This window comes from Megascapheus bottae, chromosome 16, assembly GCF_031878675.1.
Source record: "Megascapheus bottae isolate mThoBot1 chromosome 16, mThoBot2.hap1, whole genome shotgun sequence".
NCBI lineage: Eukaryota > Metazoa > Chordata > Mammalia > Rodentia > Geomyidae > Megascapheus > Megascapheus bottae.
The window spans coordinates 14,568,216-14,589,515 of NC_143524.1; the positions used below are offsets into that span (position 1 = coordinate 14,568,216).

Here is a 21,300-nt window from a genome sequence, read left to right on the forward strand (position 1 = left end):
GAGCTCTTGAGTGAAAGGAAGTGCTTAGGGCAGGAGCTTAGCTTTCTTAGGGGTGGGTGGGGAGGTGTTAGTGTCACAAATTGGCCAGGCCAGCATCAGATGTCACTGATGTTTCAAATGACCCACTCTAAGATGATGCCAAAGCTAGGCAGAGAGGGAAAGGGCATTACCCAAGGTCACACAGCATGTTCACACCAACCTGGATTCAAAATGGAGTCTCCTGACCGCATAGTCAAGGCTCCTCTGGGGAGAGGCAGCATGCCCCACCCCTAGCCTTCCCCTTCTCTCTTGCTGGTTTGTCCCTTGGTTTCTGACCTTCTTTCCTCCCCCTTCCAGCCAAAGAGAGCTCCCTGGGTGAGCCGGAGTTGCCGCCTGACTCCGACCCCGTGGGCATGGACAGCTATCTCAGTGTGAAGGAGGCTGGGGCAAAGGCCGCCCAGGAGCGGGCCAGCAGCGAGCTCCCGAGCCCGCTGGAGAAGGCCGACTCTGAGAGCAACAAGGGCAAGAAGCGGAGGAACCGGACCACCTTCACCAGCTACCAGCTGGAGGAGCTGGAGAAGGTCTTCCAGAAGACCCACTACCCGGATGTGTACGCACGGGAGCAGCTGGCCATGAGGACCGACCTCACCGAGGCCCGCGTGCAGGTCAGCGGGGGCTGCGAGCCAGGCCGGTGGAGCCATGCGGGGCTCAGCCACTGCGGGGAAGCTATGCCAGGCTGTCTTCACACTGGTCCCAAAGGGAGACCCTGTCACTGGGGAGGCAAAGGAGGTCATCTCAGCGGAAGCCCAGGAGGCCACTCTGTCCCTGGCTCTCCATGGCACCAGTGAAAAGCCCCAAGCTCTTGACTGAAGAACAGGGGTAATGGAGAGGGAAACAATGTGTTCATAACACACCTACAGCCCAAGCAATCCCCAGCTCCATCGACTGTCTGCTGGTCATACCCTCCTCTGTCCTTCAGATCTTGTCACACACTTGTCTGAGGGGTCTTCCTGGCCTCCATGACCAAAGTAGACTCCCCCACACCCCCGAAACCCAACCAACCCCTCTCCACACAACCAGACCTGACACAAATCAATACAACCCAGCCCAATCCAGCCCAACACAACATGCACGACACAACTCAACCGAAGCTAGTGCAACTCAATCCAACCTACCCCAACACAATTCAATTCAATCCAACAGAGTTCAACACAATGTGCCCAGTACAGTCCACCCCAACGTTATGTAACAAGCTCAACATAACTCAGTAACCCTAACACAGCACCACACAACACAATAACTCTCTACCCAACACAACCCAATTCAATGCAACACAATGCCACCAGCTCAACATAACACACGGCTCAACCCAATGCAATCTAGTTAAACCCAAACAACACAACACAAATCAACGGAATCCCACATAATCCTGCATAGTTTAACACAGTTCCTTACAATAGCCCAGCAAGCCCAGCCAAACACAATGCAGAAAAACAACAACACAGGCTTACACCACACAGACCAACCAAACAAGCCAATATAACAGACTACACAGCCCAATATAACAGACTAAATCAGCCCAGTATAATCTAACACAACATAGCCCAATACAACACAACTCAGTACAATTACAACTCTATACACAACTCACCCCAATGCAATCCAACCCAATCTAACTCAACCAAACCAGGTCACTTTCTACCACCTTCTTTTGTTTTGTCCTCACCCTTCCTGTTTAAGGAGTTTGTGACTAGCTTACTTCATTTTGCCTGTCTTTCCCCTCCCACTAGAACATGAGTTCCTTGGATATTCATTCCCACATTCCCATATCCCCACTAAGGAGAGAAGGCTAGAGTGTAAGGGCCCAAATCATTATCTAGAGACCGATTGTCTTGCTTTATCTAGTGGGAAAGTTCCCCTCTCTGCATGGAATCATACAAAGATCCAGAAAGTGCAGTCCTCTGAGTCCTCAAACTACAGTCCTCAAAACTCATGCCACTACAGTTGTTCAACATATATGTCACACCCGGATTGCTTTTTCACAGACTGAGTGCTAGAAGCTTCCAAGCCAATGCTGTCATGTGGCAGACTCCCTAAGAGCACAATAGGCCTGTCCAAATATTTGGGCGTCTGGGCTTCAGAACAGACCTGCAGTCCACTGCAGAGAACTCTGGGATGGCTCACTAAGAGGTGTGGTTCAGCCATTCTGTTGAACATGGTGGAGGCTATAATTCAGTCCCCCCTGACACAAATATATATAACATATATATCACATATATACTATACTATATATACACTATATTGTATATATCATATCTATATATAATCTTCCTATTCAATGGGAAGATTATTGAACTGTATAGGATGATAGTGATAGGCTCACTTGATCTGACTTGGTAGATGAGAAAGGATGTCTCAGAGGCTAGAGGGATGGCCTGAAGTTAATAGCGACTCAGAAGCAGTGCTGAGTGTTCCAGTACAGTGCTCTTTGACTTTAGTTTGCTGTACCAGGACTCATGCCAGATTGTTTTTCTGGCTTTTCTTTGTACAAAGGCATCAGGGTGGGTGGGATCTTCATGTGCGTCAGACCTCTGGGTTGAGCTCTGAGCCTGGCAGTGCCCTAGGGGTTTTGGGGTTGTGAAGGAACCCCTGCTGGCCTCTTGTGGAGATTGATCAAGGCCCACACTCAGCTGGTGACAAGCCAGGTGCCTGGCATCGAGTGGTGATGGGGACTGGGGGGGGGAGCCGGTGGGGAGGGGGGTCTCAAGATGGACTTTTCCTGGGAAGAAGTTCGGAGTCTGGCCTCGCTCCAGCAGGGTGGGGGTGCGGGGTGTGCAAGGGCCTCTTTCTGCTGTCTGGGATTCCAATATCCACAGCTGGTGTCTGAAGACAATAAGACAGAGGCCTCCCCGCCCTGGGCCACCCCGCCCTGGCCCCAGATGGGCTGCAGTTAGCCAGGCCTCCGCCAAGACAGTTGGTTCTATGCACAGCTCGGTCCTCGGGAGAGGCCTGTGTTGAGTGGGCCCAGGAGCGGGGTGGTCCTGGGCACAGCACACAGAAGGAGAGGATGGCGGAGACTGCTGTGAGCTCTGCGTCCCCAGGCTACACTGTGGAGACAGCGCTCAGAGGCCGGGCTGGGGATCAGAGCTGGAGGATCTTCATGTTGGCAGAATGGCCGCTAGGATGTGCTGGACCAGCCAGGTCACTTTGCTTTCTTCTTGTTCTGCTCAGATGCCCTAGACTTGGGCATAGGATGAGGCTGTGGGACAGATGAGAGCTTACCTGAGAGGTCCCAGCTGATCTGCTCTCCACAGCTTCTCCTGGCACCCCGCCCACCTCTCAACCTTCAAATAAATCCATCCTGGCTCACTTTTACTCCCCACTACAGCCAGTGCTCTCTGCTGCCCTCCATCTTGTCCTCATCAGATAGCTGTCCCCCCACATTCCAACCCCACCTGCTCAATTTCAGATCCCCTTGCCAGAAGCTTCTGTTGTCCTTGGGGCCCCTCCATGTGATCCCCAGAGCCTACACTGATACCTCACACCCCTCCATTCTCTCAATGATGGGGATCCAGGGACTGGCACCCCGGCAGCCACAGCAACATCAACTTGCCTTGCCTTTGGCCCCCTCCCCAAAGAAAAAGTGAGAGGGGGGAGAGGGAGAGGAGGGAGGAAAGAATAGAAAAAAAAGGAGTCAGAGATCTGCACATCTTGGTGCCTCTGGTGGGCTTCTCAGCATCCCTACTCCCCCTCCCTGCCCCCCAAAAACTCTGGGAGGCTGAGGAAGGAGCAGGAGGCTAAGCTCAGCCTGCAGGAAATTAAACATGAAATGAAAACAAGCGCCTCTGATTCATTCTCCCAGTCGACCCAGCCCCCACTTCTGGCCACTGATAAAGGGGGATCGGGTTTCACAGAGCCAAGCCCCCTGTGCCTCTGGCTCCCAGCGGGCTGGCCTGGGCTTGCACCCTGGGGCTCCCTGAGGAAAAGGGGCCCCAGGTGGCCCTGGGGTGGGAGCTCCAAGCCTGAGAGAGGTTCAGACTCCAGGGAGGTCACAGGAAGGGCACTTCATGCACATGCATGCATGGAGGAATGTGTACGCAGACCCATGCACATGTGTGTATACACACACATGGATATCCTATGCACACACGGGTATCCCGTACCTGAAGGGGAAGAAAGTCATGCATAGTAAGAATGGAGAAACACCCTTATGCAACCCACCACCCTACCCTTCTCTCCCACTCTGCCATGAGACACACAGCCTCCCTCTTTCCTGACCCCTAGCCTCTAGCAAGAGAGCCAGAAAGGTCAGGAGCTATAAATAAACAAATGAGAAGTGCTCTTAAAACTCTGTGCCTGAATTCCCATCTGTCTCCCCTCTGCTGCTCCGTGAAGTGCCATCTTTACTCAGGGCTCAGTGCCCCATCTACAAATCCACAACCAAGACCACGGGCAGTGCCAATACCCAGTGTGTATTGTTTGTTCACTGCACTGTTGAAGAGGCCCAACAGGCCACAGTCTCCATGGGGACCCTCTCCTCACCCTCCCTCTCCCGCCTTCTCTGCCCCTACCACCACAAGCTAAGGCCCAGGGCCTAATTCTAGATGGTATGCTGTTGAGGTTCAAGGGCCTAGATGATGCCCTAATACATACTTCTCCTGGCCACCATTTGTATTGCCCAAGGACGAGGCCACCCAACATGACCTGACACTGTGACCACCATTTTGTCTGCTAGGTCTGGTTCCAGAACCGCAGGGCCAAGTGGAGGAAGAGGGAGCGTTTTGGGCAGATGCAGCAGGTACGAACCCACTTCTCCACTGCCTATGAGCTGCCCCTCCTCACCCGAGCGGAGAACTACGCCCAGGTAAGTCCTGTTGGGAGCCTGCTGCCATCCCCAGGGCCAGGTGTACCAAGACAGTCATCTCTCCACGGAAGACATAGGGTCCCAGAGTCAGGGTGTCTCATGTCAGCTGTGTGTCTGTATGGACCCCAATGTGGAAGGCCCAGAACTGCTCTGCCCACTGTAATCACTTGCCCAGACTCAGCTGGGTGTTAGGGATGAAAGGACATGGTGAGAGGGCCCTTGTTTTCCTCTGGAACATCAGCACAAAGGGACTTATGAAATCTGGAGGGCTCATGGTTAGGCTGGGTTGAAATGGAATTCTGTACCCCAACACTGACTTTCTGCCCCAGGCCTTGCTCACCTCAGCCCTCAGCTTGTTTTGTCAGCTGTAAATTGAACTTGATGGAAATGCTTATCACAACTCTGTGTGGGGAGGGTGGGGAGAGAGAGAGAGAGAAAGTTGTGGGGCTTGAACTCAGGGCCTGGCCACTGCCCCTGAACTTGTTACTCAAGGTTTGCACGCTACTGATTTGAACCACAGCTCCACTTCCAGGTTTCTGGTGATTCATTGAGGGTTAGAGTTTCACGGACTTTCCTGCCCAAGCTGGCTTTCAATGGCAATCCTTAGATCTCAGCCTCCTAAGTAGCTAGGATTACAGACACGAGGCACCAATGCCCAGCTTTACCTCAACTCTTTTGCAGGACCATTCTAAGGTTTACATTAAATCGGGAATTATACAATTTCCTGAAAGCAGCAGCCAGGCCGCTGGGTGACCATGTTCCGACCATGTTCCGCCCTTCCGGCCTTTTCTCCAGGCATCTTTCTAGATGTCCACCAACCAGGGCCCATCCCAGAACCCTTCCCAGAGCCATCCAGGGACATTATGAAATGCAAAGGGACCAGAAGAAATATAGGAGTAATGTCAGCCCAATAGGAAATGGGGACCAATGAGGGCTTTTACTTCTTAACTTCATTTTGCTTTGTGGAACTGAGGATAGAACCCTGGGCTTTGAGTTTGCTCAGCAAGCAGCTCTACCTCTTGAACCATACTTTCAGCCCTTTGGTTTTTATTTTGCTTTTCAGTTCAAGGCAGGAAAGTTCTTAAGACTCTTATCTCCAATTAACCTTAAGAAATAGTGCGCAGGCCCTGAATTCAAGTGCTAGGACCATCACACAAAACAAACAAGCAAGCATTTTGCCCTTGGTCCCTCAGCCACTGACCTGGGTACTGGCTGTTCACACCCATCCTCCGTCAATCTGATGTGCAAAACCTGAGTGTGTGTTCTCAAGGCTAAAGGCTCTTGGTCTCCCACAGTGGCCTAGTTCTGGACACCTGGTTCTTGCTACTGACTTCCCTGGGGACAGAAGCACCACAGGATAAGACCCAAGCTCCAGGAGGTGTCCTTCAACGTCTGACATTCACAAAATGACCCCCTTATCATGGTGTCATGAGTTAAGACAAGGACTCCCATCTCTACTCTCCAGCCAGCTCATGGTGCATCTCCCTTCTCCCTCCCCAGATTCAGAACCCATCCTGGATTGGCAACAATGGGGCTCCTTCACCAGTGCCAGCCTGCGTGGTCCCCTGCGACCCCGTCCCAGCCTGCATGTCCCCTCACGCCCACCCCCCTGGCTCTGGGGCCAGCAGCGTCACCGACTTCCTGAGTGTCTCTGGGGCCGGCGGTCACGTGGGCCAGACACACATGGGTAGCCTGTTTGGGGCTGCAGGCCTCAGCCCAGGCCTCAATGGCTACGAGCTGAATGGTGAGCCGGACCGCAAGACCTCCAGCATTGCAGCGCTGCGTATGAAAGCCAAGGAGCACAGCGCAGCCATCTCCTGGGCCACATGACAGAGCCCCGTCCACCTGTCCCAGTGCCCCTCCCCACCTCGGGGTCCTGGCCACGCCCCTGCTTTCCAGGCCCCCAGTCTCCCACTCCACCCTCCTCTTAGGAACCTGGCCTGGCCCAGGGGCCTGGCCCTCAGCACTTTCAGCCACCCCAAGTCTGAGGTCCCATGGACTGCTGGGACTGAGTAGGCAGCAGGCCCCTGCATCCCCCACAAAGCATGGCGGAGAATCCTGGTCTTGGCCCAAGGCAGTGGAAAAAGCCACCTCCTGCCACTCTGTGTCGTGATAAGCTGAGGCCCTTTCTCCTCTCTTGATCCTCCACTCACCGGGCCATATGATCTTGAGTCAAAGTTAGGGTCCCCTCCAGCCCCAGCAGCCATGATGGTTGGGTCTAGTCCCTTTTTTGTGGGGTTGGCAGGGCATCGCGCTGATAGCTGTCTGTCTGAGAAATAGGCACTATGGCCAGAGAGCTCCTGTCACCTTTCTTCCTGGACCCCCATCCCCATCCGAGACCCAAGGTACCTGGAAAGCCATGCATCTATGGGCTTTGCTGACCGCAGCCTGGCCGTCCTTTGGTGCTCTGAGATGTGAACGGAGGAAGGGGAATGTCAGAGTGAATGGACCCTGCAGTGGCCCATCTGGAAGGAAGGCCCTGGAGGAGAGAACATGGATTAGACTTTGCACCTCGAGACTCTGGTATCTGTGGACACTGCAGGAGAAGAGCTATGCCTGGACAAGCTGAGAACATGGCGCCCTCAGGGCTCCCATGGTGCTGGAAGTGGATAAGTTCTAGGAGGAGGAGGACTGCAGGAAGGGCCCGGGGGACCAGACTGGGCGCCACAAGGGAGATCGGAGCTGTGCTCTTTGGCCTCTGTAGGGTCCCTCCACAAGCATCCGGGGTGCTTGACCCTTCCTCTCTGCACCCTGTCATTCACGGGAGCTGCTTAGCAGTGTCTTAGAGTGGCAAGATTTACAACTTGGAATATGCAAGCTAAGGCTCCGGTCCTCATGGAGGGCTCTGGAGTGGTGGGAAAGCTGCAGGAGAGGATATGTGGTCATGCCTGGCTTCTAGATAGGATGGTCTCAGGCTGACTACCCCTGTACACGCCCTCTGGCCCTCATCTGGTCAGAGCTTTGCATGGTGTGCAGGCCATGCCCTTCCAGGCTAGGGGGATGGGCTGCTCTCCTGTCTCCCTCCAGGCCTTCAGAGAGCCTACCTTTCACCTTCTTTCTCAGAGGCCAGAGTCTATGTCCCCTTTGGTCCCTGGAAGGGCTCATGACCGAGCTGTAAGTGCTGCTGGGTCAACTGCTTGGTGACAGGACACCTTTCTGAAGCCAGTTTCCCACCTCCTCATATATCCAACTTGATCCAATGCTAGATTGGCAGCAGCCACAGCCCTCTCAGCACTAACAGTACCACCTTAAGATAGGTCCTTCCTGTAGGTGCCCTCCCTCCACCCCCTAGGAGATGTGCCCGCCTTCTCCACCTTCTGATTCATGTCAGTGGGGAAGGGAAAGACCATGAGGCTCAGGGTACTGGGCATGGAATGGCCCCCAGGTTAGGCTTGGAGAAAGCATGGCATACGTGATGGCCCCTGCCCCAGAGCTGCCCAAGGTCCTTGTAGGAAAAGGTGTATACAGTCCCCAGGGCTGGAGTCCTGATCTGCTTTGAAACAAGATTGGGGAAGGATCTGGGTTTGGTTGGCTTCACAGACCTCTCTGTGAACCAGTGCCTAGGTTGATCTTAGGGAGAGGAAAGGGTCTTGGATATTAAATGTTTCAAAAGCCTTGGCTGCCAAGTGTTTGAACTATTTGAAGGTCTTGGAGAGACTTTGGGGAATCTTTCTGTAGTTCTGAGATCCACTGAAAAAAACACAACCTCCCCAGAATCCAGCACAGGAAGGAAGAACCCAAGGCTGGAGCAGCTCCCAGCATCCTTCCTCACTCAATGTCTTCATGGCTGGGGAAGGGCAGGTATGAGAGAGTTGTTCCCACATGTGAGATGATCAGAATAATGAACAGGAAGACCAGAATAGTTTAAGAAGAGGTGGACCAGAGCAGGGCTTTCATTAGATTTTTCTAGAAGGGATCCCTGCTGCTTAATTCCTCTATGTCTGCTTTCTGGCCATGCTGGATTCAAGACAGGCAAATTCCCAACCAAAAAGATTGTGAAGAAAGGGCCTCCACTGGGAGAAGATTCCGTGCACGTGTCAATATTAAACACAGTCCTGTCACCTCGCAAGAGGGAGCCACTCATGCCCGTGGTCATCATCCATGCCTGTCCTCACCCTCCAGGCCTGCTGAAGTTCCTGAGGCGGTGCCGAGACAGGAGCCCAGGTGATAATGCCGGAAGCTCCAAGGGCTTGGGCCCCAGCAGGCACCCAGCGTGGCCCGAGCGTCTCAGAGCTTGTCCTGTGCCTCTCTCCATCAACACAGCTGCTCAGTTCTCCAGAAGAGAACCTCAGGACTCTCTCTGGATCCTTCCTTGCTGCCTGCCCCCTAGTAGCCCCTAGAATGTTGAGAGGGCTGTTGGAGCTCTCTATGGCTGCTGAAAGCAGGTGAAAGTGACTGTTAGGCAGAGAAGCAGAGAGACTCAAGGATTTCCTTTGTCATGTGTTCAGAGATGCCACTGAACAACAAAGCAGCGGTCATCTGTTGCTGAGCAGGTCTCCCCAGCCTCACCAGGTCCAGATCTTTGTTGCATGGCTCCTGGTCCAGCATGCCTAGGCCGCCCATCAAGGTGCTGCCTCCCAGGCATGGGGCCAAGGCTCTGGAGCAGACAGATTTGCCCCCATGTCCCCATATGTGGAATGGTATTTGGATGGAGGACATGGGTTTTCATAACTTTCCTTAAATTCTTCTAACTATACTTGATCCTCAGCCCTCACAATCAGCTTTGAGAAGCAGGGCAGCCAGCTAGGGGGAGAGGGGGAATGGAAGACAGAGAACAAGAGGGAGGGGGACCTAGCTTTGGTGCTTTAACTCTGATCGTCCTGCCAGGGTAGGCACAGGGATGTTTCCATGGAAACCACCTTGGGTAACCACATAAGCAGTCATCAGTCCCTGGGATATCCTTGGATGGTTTGTCACCCAGGGCTCCAGGACTGTGGGATGACCCTTCAGGCATCAAGGCAAACAAACCCAGTGTCCAGGGGTGGGGTGTGGTAAGAGGAGGGTGTGCTCACAATCTGGTCTCAGATAGCTCATAATCCATGACCATCCCATTGAAAACGAAGAAGACGACCTACTTCCCAACGTTCCATCAGTCAAGGGATGGAAGCAGTTTCCACTAGATGTCAGCCCATTGAACGTATTGTCTCCCTTTCCCTCTCCTCTTCACCCTTTGCCTATACAGATAGCGCTAGGTCTTTATACTACTGATTTTGAAGGACAGTTTTCGGTGTCTAATAACCTGTTTGGTTGTGCAGTGCTTGGTAAAGAGAGAGAGAGAGAGAGAGAGACAGCTGAGTGCAAAATGGAACATGAACCTCAACAAGTAATTACTGTTCCTATTGTAAGATATTTTAACCCTGTATAATTGCAACTTTTCCTTTAGCTTAATGGCCTGGGGTGGAATATTAAGTAAATATATATATATATTAAAAAACTTAAAAATTCAGAAAAAAATGTAAAGTAAAATGAGGTCAGTTCCATAAAGTTTGATGACCTCTACCACCATGTACCTACATTATAGCAAAGTATTAAAAAAGAAAGAAAGAAATGTTCTTACATTTTAAAGTAAGTTATTGCACTTACATCTTTTGGGGGGAGGGAAGGAAGGTGATGAGGGAAGGGGTGTTAGGGATGGGGATGTAGGGTAAAATGCCACACCCCTTGTGGGTGCTCCCAGCACCCCCTTTCTTGGGCACAGCCCAGACTGTCTGTTTGGTTGTTGTTGTTTGCAATAAACTCCTTCTCCTTCTTCCTCTCAACTGGACTCTGTCTGTTTTGTTCCTGACTTATGACAGATGAAATGTGATCAGAGGGGCCTCTGAAATCTCACGTTAATTGAAGTCGGCAAAAAATACTAACAGTGCCCTTTTGAACTGCTGACACAGTGCAGAATGGATTACCAGGCTAGATTAACAACAGGTGGCTGGCTGATGCTGCTGCACAAAGAGGGTCTAGGGCTGCATCCCCCCCCTTTGCCCCTTTCACAGCAGGCTAGCTAGAGAGGGGCAGAAGCACTTCAGGCCCGCTTCTCAGGCAGCTCCTGGCCTCTCCCAGGTCTACAGGGTAGTTAGCACAGCCTAAGCTCCCAGGGCCTTCTGAGCAGTTTTCCATGTCTTCCACATGGCTATTTCCAGGGACTGTTCTGGAAGGAGGAGTGCTAGGCATGGGTGTTGCATTACTTAACACTAAGAGAGCTCCTGGTCTGTGACTCAGTGGAGGGGATAACTTTCTGTGTGAACAGATAGTGCTTGTGAGTGTGTGTGTGTGTGTGTGTGTGTGTGTGTGTGTGTGTGTTTGTGAAAGAGAGAGAGAGAGAGAGGGAGAGAGAGAGAGAGAGACAGACAGACAGAGACAGAGACAGAGACAAAGAGATAGAGAGACAGAGAGAGACAGAGACAGAGAGACAGAGACAGAGAGCTTGGGGCTTGAACTCAGGGCCTGGGCACTGTCCCTTAACTTTTTTATTCAAGGATGGCACTCTATTTCTTGAGCCACAGCTCCACTCTTCTTGCTGGTTAATTGGAGATAAGAGCCTCACACTTTCCTGCCTTGAACTGCAATACTCAGCTCTCAGCCTCCTTGAGCAGCATAGCATTGCATTGCAGGGGTGTACCACCAGTGCCTAGCTAAAATGGGCCACCTTTGCTGACCAAACCAGTCAGGCCTTTGTTGTTACAGCTTGCCCCTGTCTACTGAGCTGGGAGAGGATAAATGCATGATATACACACACGAGCTTTGGGAGCTTTGTGGTGGAGTGGCATAGGGATGGATGAATGTCCCGAGAAGGAGGACAGGCGTTTCATAGAAACCCTTCTCAGCTCAGGGCCTGAGCACTGTCCCTGGACTTTCTCAAGGCTAGAGCTCTACCATTTGAGCCTCAGCACCACTTCTGGCTTTTTTTTTCTATGTATGTGGTACCAAGGAATCAAACCTGGGTTTTCATACATGCTAGGCAAGCACTCTATCACTAGGCCAAACTCTCATCCCCGCCTGGAAACTTCTTGAGGAAAGACAGCTGTCACTCATGAAGATGCTGGGTGATTTGGATCCTTTACACCAAACCACTGCCAAGTCACAGGACAGAACTGGAGCAGAGACAGCTAGGGCCTTGAGCCAAGCCACAGAAAAGCTAGGGAACAAACCTTATATCCTACGTTTTCCTTGGAGCTGGGGACACCAAATCCTACCAAGTGCAGCTAAGGGAAGGGAAAACTGGCCTGATGGGCAGCTGGCTAGTTTCAGGAGCCTTGTGGGCACCAATATCCACGGATGCTCAGGTACCACATATAAAACGGCAGAACATCAGCACCCAACCCCTGCAATCATCATGATTTACTCTAAATCACCTCCCAGTCACTCATTATCTAATACAATGTTCTACTATGAAACTAGTTATTGAGTTGCATTGCTTAGAGAATAATGAAAAGTTTGTACATGCTCAGTAGAAATGCAAGTATTCTTTTTTTCTTTTTCCAGTCCTGAGACTTGAACTCAAGGCCTGGGAGCTGTCCTTGAGCCTCTTTGTGCTTAAGACTAGCACTCTACCACTTGTGCCACAGCACCACTTCTACATTTTTGAGTTGTTAATGGAGACAAGAGTCTCATGGACTGCCCCGGCTGGCTTCAAATCATGAGCCTCAGATCTCAGCCTCCTGAGTAGCTAGGATAACAGGTGTGAGCCACCAGCAACTACCTACCAAGTATTCTTTCTTTAATATTTTCTACCTCAGTGGGTTAAATCTGTGGATGGAAAAACCTGAGGGCAGGGAACTCTGACTATAGTCTCAGAAGAACCAGGCTAGCAGAGCTTCCTCTCACAGTGACAACTGTGATTCTATCCTTCACTCTCTGACTTAAATCATTGTTCTCTAAACATCTGGGCCTTTCACTTGTCCCCACCTTTGCACTGGCCATCTCTGATATGCTCTCCCCCCTGCCCCCGACTCCTACAATCCATGGATTTTTGGTAATGCTCTAAGGTTTCCTGCAAAATGCAATGCCTTGGGGAAGATCCTTCCTAACACCACTCCCCATTCATCTTCTACCCAGGCCAGCTGTTCCCATAGGATGGTGGATAATGCCATGTGAGCATGTGTGCAGGTTATCTGTGTATTCTGATATACCTGAGGACTGTAGAGGACGTGGACTATGGTCATACCTGAAGTGGGTCATTGGGAAGATGAGATGCTGCAATGAGATTGAGTGGGGGAGGGAGATCAGAGAAGAAGAGTTAAGATTCAATTTAGAGAAAGCCAGAGGCTGACTCAGGCAACTGGCGAACAGCCTGGGGTGAACTCTGCTGGACCTTGGACCCTGCCCGTGATGTTTCTCTAGGGTTCGTGTGTATCCCTGAGGAGCTGTTGGCTATGCCAGAGATCTGGATTTCCTATTTAGTGTTCCTGGGGCTGGGCTAGCACATGACCAGATCCTCATGATGGCGTCGGATGAGTAGTGGAGTATTTATCATGGGAGGGTCTCTATCAAGCCTCGGACTCAAATCCAACTTGTTTCCAGTCACCCCTGAGCCATGCTTATGCCCAAGCCCTCCATTTTCACCCCTGCCTCGGGAGCCCTCTGTAGACAGCGTCTTTCCTGTCTTGGAGCCAACCCCAGTAGAATCTGTTCTTGTCTTTGACTCACCACCCAGCCTATTGCCCCCAGTCATGTTCTAAGAAACACCGGCACCACCAGCTGGTTGGCCAGGGTACAGCAGCTCCCTCCCTGGGGCCAGCAGGGTGTGGAATGGTGGCAAACTCCAGGGCTTCAAATCCAGATGTGCCTGCTCAGCAGTGAAGGAAAAAAAAAATGGGCCCTCCACAAATAGCCATTTTCCCCAAAATAGGGCCGACTATAAACGGTCTATGTGCTCACAGCGAGAAGATACAAGCTACAGCCAGAAGACAAGGGGTGTAACGGTTGAAAATTTCCCAGGAATTCCAAACAGATTTTTTTTTGGTAGCGTAACATGGACCAACAGGCTTGAGGAAAGACAAACTTCCACATGGAGCTAGATTTACGGCCATGTGAGCACCACGTGTTAAGGTGTCGCCTCCACTGGTGGGGGGGACACCCACTGTGGCGCGTGCACAGGAGCCTCATCAGGGCGTTGATGTTGGGGCCTGCTGGATTGCATTTTCAAGCACCCTTCCCTTCCTTCTTTGCCTTTTACTCACAAGCTACCTCTGTCATTCGGTCGTTTCCATGCTCCTCTGAAAAGAGGACCAGGAGGGCCAAGTTACATGAAAATGAAAAAGAGAGGGGGGGGTGGGGAGGAGAGAGAAGGAGATTTGGAGAAGCCTGGAAGGAATGACCAAGGGAGTCAAACTTGCCCTTATAACAACCCAGTCTAGGACAACTCACTCCTGCGAGAATGGCACTAACTCACCCAAGAGAGTGGATCCCTAGACACCTTCCATGAAGCCTTGACTCCCAACACTGAGGCATTGGGAACTACAGTTCTATCTAATACAAGGACTTCCAGAGGACATAGTCAAACCACAGCACATTCTTATCATCTCTGTAGTTTAATTATAGGATTTAGTCAAGTTATATTTAATATAATTACTGATATAGTTGTGATTAAATCTAGCATCTTGCTATTTTATTTCATTTGCTCTTTTTCTCCCTTTCTTTTCCTGCCTTCTTTTTAACTAAGTGTATTTTTGCTATTCCATTCCTAGGACTGCCTTATTAACTATTACTTCTAAAACAATTTTACTGGTTGCTGTGGAGTTGACAGTGTGCATATGTAATTTGCCACAGGTTATCTTACAAACCTTTTCTTTCTTCCTAATTTGCTACCAATCCCTTAGTCTTCTTTTCTTTAGTCTTCTACTTTCAAAAGGTAAAGTAGATCTAGTGCTCAGACCCAACCCTTTCTCGTCTCTACCTACTCTTTTTCTTGGGATAACCTCATCGAGTTCTGTGGTTTTTAAATCTCATCTATATGTTTAATCCTTTCTCCTGAGCACTAAGTATCCAGCCATTTAAATGACTTTGACCTTAAATGTCCTATAGATACCTTAATGTACTGGGTCTAAGGTACTACACTTCATATTTCCTATCAACACTTACTCTACTCAGTCTGCCATATCTTTTTATTTTTATTTTTTTGCCAGTCCTGGGCTTGAGCTCAGGACCTGAGCACTGTCCTTGGGATTTCTCAAGGCTAAAGCTCTACCACTTGAGCCTCAGTACCACTTCTGGCTTTTTTCTATGTATGTGGTACCAAGGAATCGAACCCGGGTCTTTGTGCATGGTAGGCAAGCACTCTACCACAAGGCCAAACTCCCAGCCCCTGCCATATCTTAATTAATGGTATCATTCAAGAGGTATTCAAGAGGGCATTAGCTGGGAATTCTTTACAGTTTTCATCTCCTTTATTCGACTCATCAGTGAATCTAACAGATACTACCTCCCAATACAACTTGTACACCAATTCTGCTGCTATTGATCTGCCATCTTGTCTTACTTGGGCTCCTGATTAACTTCTCTTACTAATTAACTTCAGACATTCTACTTCCCTCCTTCAAACCTCCCAGTATCTTTGCATCACACTCATAGTAAGCATCTTGAATTCTTTTTGTCTTCAGGGCCATAATACAATTTGTTTCTGGCTTTTCAGAACCACCTTCTATCCCTCTCCCTGTACATGTATATACCCACTGAAGCTACACTGGGGTTCTTATTGATGCAGTGGGTTCAGCTAACAAAGAATGTAGGCCCTTATGTCTGTTTATAATAAACCAAGCCTATTTCCACCTGAGGCCCTCTATGTTAAGTCTTCACTCTGCCAGAGACACTTATGGTCCACTTTTTCCCAGCATTTATTTAGCCAGCCCTGGGCCTTGAACTCAGGGCCTAGGTGCTGTCCCAGAGGTCCTTTTGCTCAAGGCTAACATTCTACCACTTGAGCCACAGCACTTCTTTGGGTTTTTCTGTGTATGTGATACTGAGGAAATGAACTCAGGGCTTCGTGCATGCTAGGCAAGCACTCTACCACTGAGCCACCTTCCCAGCTCCCTTCTCAGCATTTAAATGTGGACCTTGATTATATGTTGGCCCCTAGCTAACCTATCCAATAAACTTCCTTAGCCCAAGTTATTACCTACCTATAATATTCTGCTTTGTTTCCTTCATAGCACTCACAGACATGTGAGATGACACTCACTCAAGCATCCTGGTTGTCCTTCTTAGAATGTAAGCCTGAGGATAGGGGGTGCTTTCCTTGGCTCATTGCAGCATTCTCTCCCACTTAGTGTTCAACGAGACTTTGGTGGCTGATGAAGTGATTACATCAGGCTTCTGATTTTTTTGTATTAAAGAATTTATTAACATTGATTTTTACATCATATTTCAAATGACGTGTTAAGTATTCAAGAAGGGAATCTCTATATACAATCACAGGCTCTTAATTTTTAGAACATAATCAAAATTAGGCTAAGGGTTTGTATATCATCGATATGTATTAATCAATGTAATAAACATTTGATTTTTTTAAAGGAGCCGACTCATCTTCACATTTATTAGATTAAAAATAATGAGCAGAAATTTACTTCTTTCTTTTAGCTCCTTGGAAGTCCTCAGTCAGTTTAGGTGTGGAGACACATGCCTATAATCTCAGCTGCTCTGGGGCCAAGATCAGAAGGATTAGGATTTGAAGCCAATCCAGGCAAAAATTTAGCTATACCCCAGAACAGCAACAACAGTGAACTGGACATGGTAATATATATTTGTAATTTCAGCTATTATGGTAGGTAAAAGCAGGAAAATTACAGTCTGAGATGGCCCGGGCAAACACATAACAACCTATCTCTAACAATAACTTTAAAAGCCAAAATAGGAAGAAAGTGTAGCTCAAATAATAAACATGTCTGCCTAGAGTGACGCCTTGAGTTCAAATGCTCCTCATGGGGGATGTTTACCAGATCAAATACCTCGATGTGGTATATAACACACTGGCCAGCAGTCAGCTATTTTCATTCTATCTCAGCATCCTTTCAGGTCACCTTCCCATTGAGATGGAACAGACGACAGGCGATGAGCAGGAGTGTCAATCTGTGGCTAGTTAGGACATTCACCCATGTAGCTTTCAAAGGAGAGCCATGAGCAACTAGAAGGTACAACTAGGAGAGAGAAAAAAATCCTGCAATCTCCTGTGCATCGGAGAAAATGGAGTTAACGAAATTCTCGCTTGTCAGGATCTCAAACCAGGCTGGCGACAAGAAGAAGGCTGTTGGGAGCAAAATTACTGGGACCGTATCCAGAAAGCCAGGACAGGGAGCTGGCGCAGGGCAGGCAGGAGGAGGGAGATGAAGGTGAGCCCCTCAGGATCTACCCAAGAAAGACTGTTGGAAACTCTATCGGAGCCTCTGCCACCAATGCACAATTTCCGTTAATTACCTCAATTGTGGCTGTTATCCCTGTAATGAGAAACACAACTTTACTTCTAAGCAGACAGCAAGGCTGGCAGAAAGCTGAAACCTGAAAATCAGCAGATACAGGGTTGCACACAGCCCTTTCTATGGAAATTAAGCCACATCCAAAAACACAGAGAGGACTCCAAATCGCTTCAGACAGCAGCCAGCCATGCAGGGTCCTTACCAGGCACCGGATGGACGTTCTCTGGACTCGTCAAAAGAGGCCCAAGTCACAAGTGCTCATTTCAATAACGTAAGAAAATAAACATGGGGCTTATTTATAGCACAGGAAAGGGACTGGGGCAAAAGAACCATTCATTTGGTAATCCACCCTGACGGGGCCAGACAGGATCCAGACCCCCAGGCTCTCTGGTAACAGGGCAGAGTAGAGAGGGGCCAGAAGAGGGCTGCGTGCCAGCATCACCAGGTACAATCTGGTGAAAGATCTGGTTAGGAGGGGGAGATCTGAGACCAGTTCCTGCTCCATGCTCTTCTTATCTCCAGTGTCTGACTGCGGGGACTGCCAGGGACATGGACTCTCTCCAGGCCTAAGAAGTAAGTGAAGGGCAGGTGCCATGAGAAAAGATATAAACAAACCTTGTGTCCTCTGCCATTGTAGAGAAAGGCTTAATGGGGTCCTATGTAGTCGGGGATGAAATATTCATGCTTATAGACCTAGCCACAGAGGACTCAGGCCACTTGCAGAGCTCAAGAATACCCCAAGAACCAGAGGTGTCTGAGGGCACTGCCTGCAGGACACAGAAGAGACACTCGCTGCCTCTTCTTGGTCTCCTTGATTGCTCTTCAGCTGGGCTCTTGAGAAATCCATAGGGTCCCTGAGGTATCCTCAGGGCCAAAGCTCTGAGTACAAAGTTATAAAGAAAAGCCCATGTGGATGCAGTCTGTGGAGAAGGTGCATGTGGTGGCAAGGCCTGGTGGGTGGCTCTGGACTAAGCCATCTGGGGGCTGAGGAGACAGCGTGGCAGAAGACATGATAAAGTGGTTCCCTGGAAAGGTTTCATACTTGAGAAAACAAAATGCCAGACCCAGATGCTGGTGACTCAGCTGTGCCTTGAAAGGGAAAAAGGCCTAGAAGTCAAGATCAGGGCCAGACTCACCCTCTCCACCTCCCCACTGCTAACAGCAATAGTGAACATGAAGGTAAAAAGCCACAGCACGCTTCACACTAGTGGCTCACACTTGTAATCCTAGTTACTCAGGAAGCTGAGATCTGAGGATCCCAGTTAAAAGCCAGCCCAGGCAGGAAAAGTCCACCAAATAAACTACCAAGAAGTCTATAGTGGAACTATGGCCCAAGTAGTAGAGTGCTATCCTGGAGCAAAAATGCTAGGGGACAGAGCTCAGTCTCTGAGTTCAAGCTCCAGTACTGGCACCAATTTAAAAAAAAAAAAAGTCACAGCCTGAATAGATGCATTTCTTCTTCCAGGAAACCTTGAGCTACATGCTAAAAGATAGGGGTCTAGAGGTCTGGAGGTGGGCTGAGGTTGTACCATGCTTCAGATGCTCTCACTACTCATACTTTAAAGTGAGTGTGTGGAGGGGGGCTTATAAAGTTAGAGTGATTTGGCTCCATCAGGAGCAGCTCAAAGCTCTGACCAGGCATGGTTGGTACAATGGAGCAAAACACTGCCCGCTGGATCTTCTCAAGTAGAAAACGGCTGAGTAGCAAGCATTGGCCTAGGAATCACGGGGCTGGGCAGAGCTTTAGGGCTCCAGATCCCACAGTGGAAAGCTCAAGTTATACCCAGTCTTCCGGGTTGGGATTCCCCTACCAATAGTTAGGCCTCTTACCAGGGATGCCTTTCAGGAAGTGGATGAGTGAGGTCTCTGCCCTTCAGTGCCAAATCTGCCTAGAGCGTAGCCTGTGGTGGCTTCTCTTGCTATGGCTAAGATAGCCTGGGCCATCAAGAAAGGGAAATACACCCAGCCTCTGAAGACACCACTGTCCTGAAACAAATGAGAACTCCAGCCCCAGGGCTGCACTGACAGGGACCCTAACAGGCAGGGCCCCCGGGTTCTTCTGGTTGCAGAGCAGGGAAGAACCCAGCACTGCTTAAGTTGGCTTCTGTTTCCTTGGCCTAGTATGTTTGTGCCTCCAAATCCTGTCTCAGATGCCTGTTTCTGTGAGTTGGTCTCTGCAGCCTCTTTGTGACTCGGGATCTGCTAATGGCCACGCCAGGAAGAAGCAATTCTCTCATCCAGATAGCTTGCCCCTTCCAGGTATACTCCTGTTCCACTCCACCCCAGCGGGGTCAGCAAAGGACGCCAGTTCCTAAACACAGAAGATGCAGATGAGACTTTGGTGGTCAGTTCTGAACTTGGTGAACGAAGAGCAGGGACAGCAGAGCATCACAGAACAGAGATTCTGAAAAGAAAGCTGTTTCCTTTACGAAGTTTCCCAGAAAGGGAGGATTGGGCCTAAACATGTGTGAGATGTGGTAAAGTATGAACAATTATCAAATGTTAATCAGGAAAAAAAGAAATCTTTCTAAGCCTGGTATTCCCAGCAAGGCCATGCCAGTTAAGGTTCCTCAATGCACACACTGGGCCATGCCAGGGCCAATTCAGGTCTGCCTTCTCTACAGGCCAGTAGGATGTAATTGCTTAAAAATGATTTCTTAATCTAGAACCAGCTGCTGTCTGCTGCAGGCCAGAACATGACATTTTAATTAGCATTGTTGTTCTGCTTCTGAAACCAGGCCATGTATGCCAAAGGCAGATGGTCCTGACCCAAGCTTACAATTGGGGCTTTCTGGTTGGGGCTTAGAGGGATACACATGGGGGAAGGGGTTGCCCTTTGTCCCTGAGCCCTTGAACCCTGATTGCTTGTTGGGCTCCTTTCCTGCATATCTACTGTGGCTGGACCACCTGTTCCTTCTGGAAGAACCTTTGAAGTCTGTCTCAAGTGCCCAAGATGTATCTTATAATGTAAGTGTTTACAGTGCAAGCTGCTTTATGCTATGTTGCAAGATCTAATCCTGATATTTCTGGAAATAGTGAAGTAAATGTCCTTAAGGTTTAATGATTTCTCTGAGAGAGACAAAACCATATGCTCCCTGGACTCCCAAGAGTCTCAGGCTAGAGTTCTTCTAAAATCAGAGGGCTAATACAGGCTAAGGAACAGCAAAAACAGGATCTCCTTGTCCTTTTGGAGGGAGAACTGGACTAGAAATGAGCCACTAGGGCTGTGAAGTCAGTGATGAGAAGAAGGACAGAGGAACTTGAGGTAGCCAGGCTAAAGCTGATGTCGTTCATGGGGCTGCAAACCCCCCCCACCTATACCCCTCACCTTGGTAACAGACCAGCAGCCTCCAAGGAAGTAAAGGAATTTACTTCCTGCCAGCTTCCTGGGTGACAACAAAATCTCTTTCTTTGGTCTCTGCCATAACATCTACAGTTCCAGGAACATAAGATTGGGCCTTCTGCTGTTGACTAGTGTGTAGTCTCTAAGTCAAAAGCACTCACCAAGCACCTGTGTGTGTAGTGTTAATTCACTGAAGGAACCACTGCTCGGATGTCTGTATGGGCCACATGAAGGAGCTGATGAAGGCGTGATGCTATTTCTATCCTTCCAGCAGCCACAGCCCACAGTTCCAGTCACTTCTGAACATGAAACAAGACAAAACTCAGTATTCCATTTTCACCTCTGCTCCTTCTGGAACATTCCTCTGGGTGGGTGCACATGCAGGACTTGATGAGAGCACAACAAAGGTTATGGTCATTCTGCAGAACAGTGGTGTGTGTGGGGGGGAGTGAGTTACTTCCACTGGCATACAACTGAGTCATAATTATATCCATATTCTAAGCAAATTGTTATGTATTTTGTGTTCTGGGGACATATGTTATGGCTAAAGCCCAAACTGTGGCTAATCTTAATATTAGAGCCAGATAAATCTGTTTTGAATCCATAACATTTAACATTTGCCAGAGTAGATTTGTTCATCAACTGGGCTTAAAGAGGTATAATTCACACATGGGCAGTATTACTAAATGCTGAAATTTAATGATTTAAATACA

At 49.5% G+C, this 21,300-nt stretch overlaps 1 protein-coding gene across 1 annotated transcript in view; it reads left to right on the top strand.

The window, feature by feature from the left end:
* Positions 1-6,752, top strand: part of Alx4 (ALX homeobox 4) — a 36,815-nt gene extending 30,063 nt beyond the window's left edge. The window contains exons 2-4 of the mRNA XM_090348910.1: positions 337-644; positions 4,715-4,843; positions 6,344-6,752. Of these exons, the coding sequence (XP_090205036.1) occupies positions 337-644; positions 4,715-4,843; positions 6,344-6,673 (767 nt within the window). The 3' untranslated portion in view covers positions 6,674-6,752. The remainder of the gene's footprint in view (positions 1-336; positions 645-4,714; positions 4,844-6,343) is intronic.
* The last annotated feature ends 14,548 nt before the right edge of the window (positions 6,753-21,300 follow it).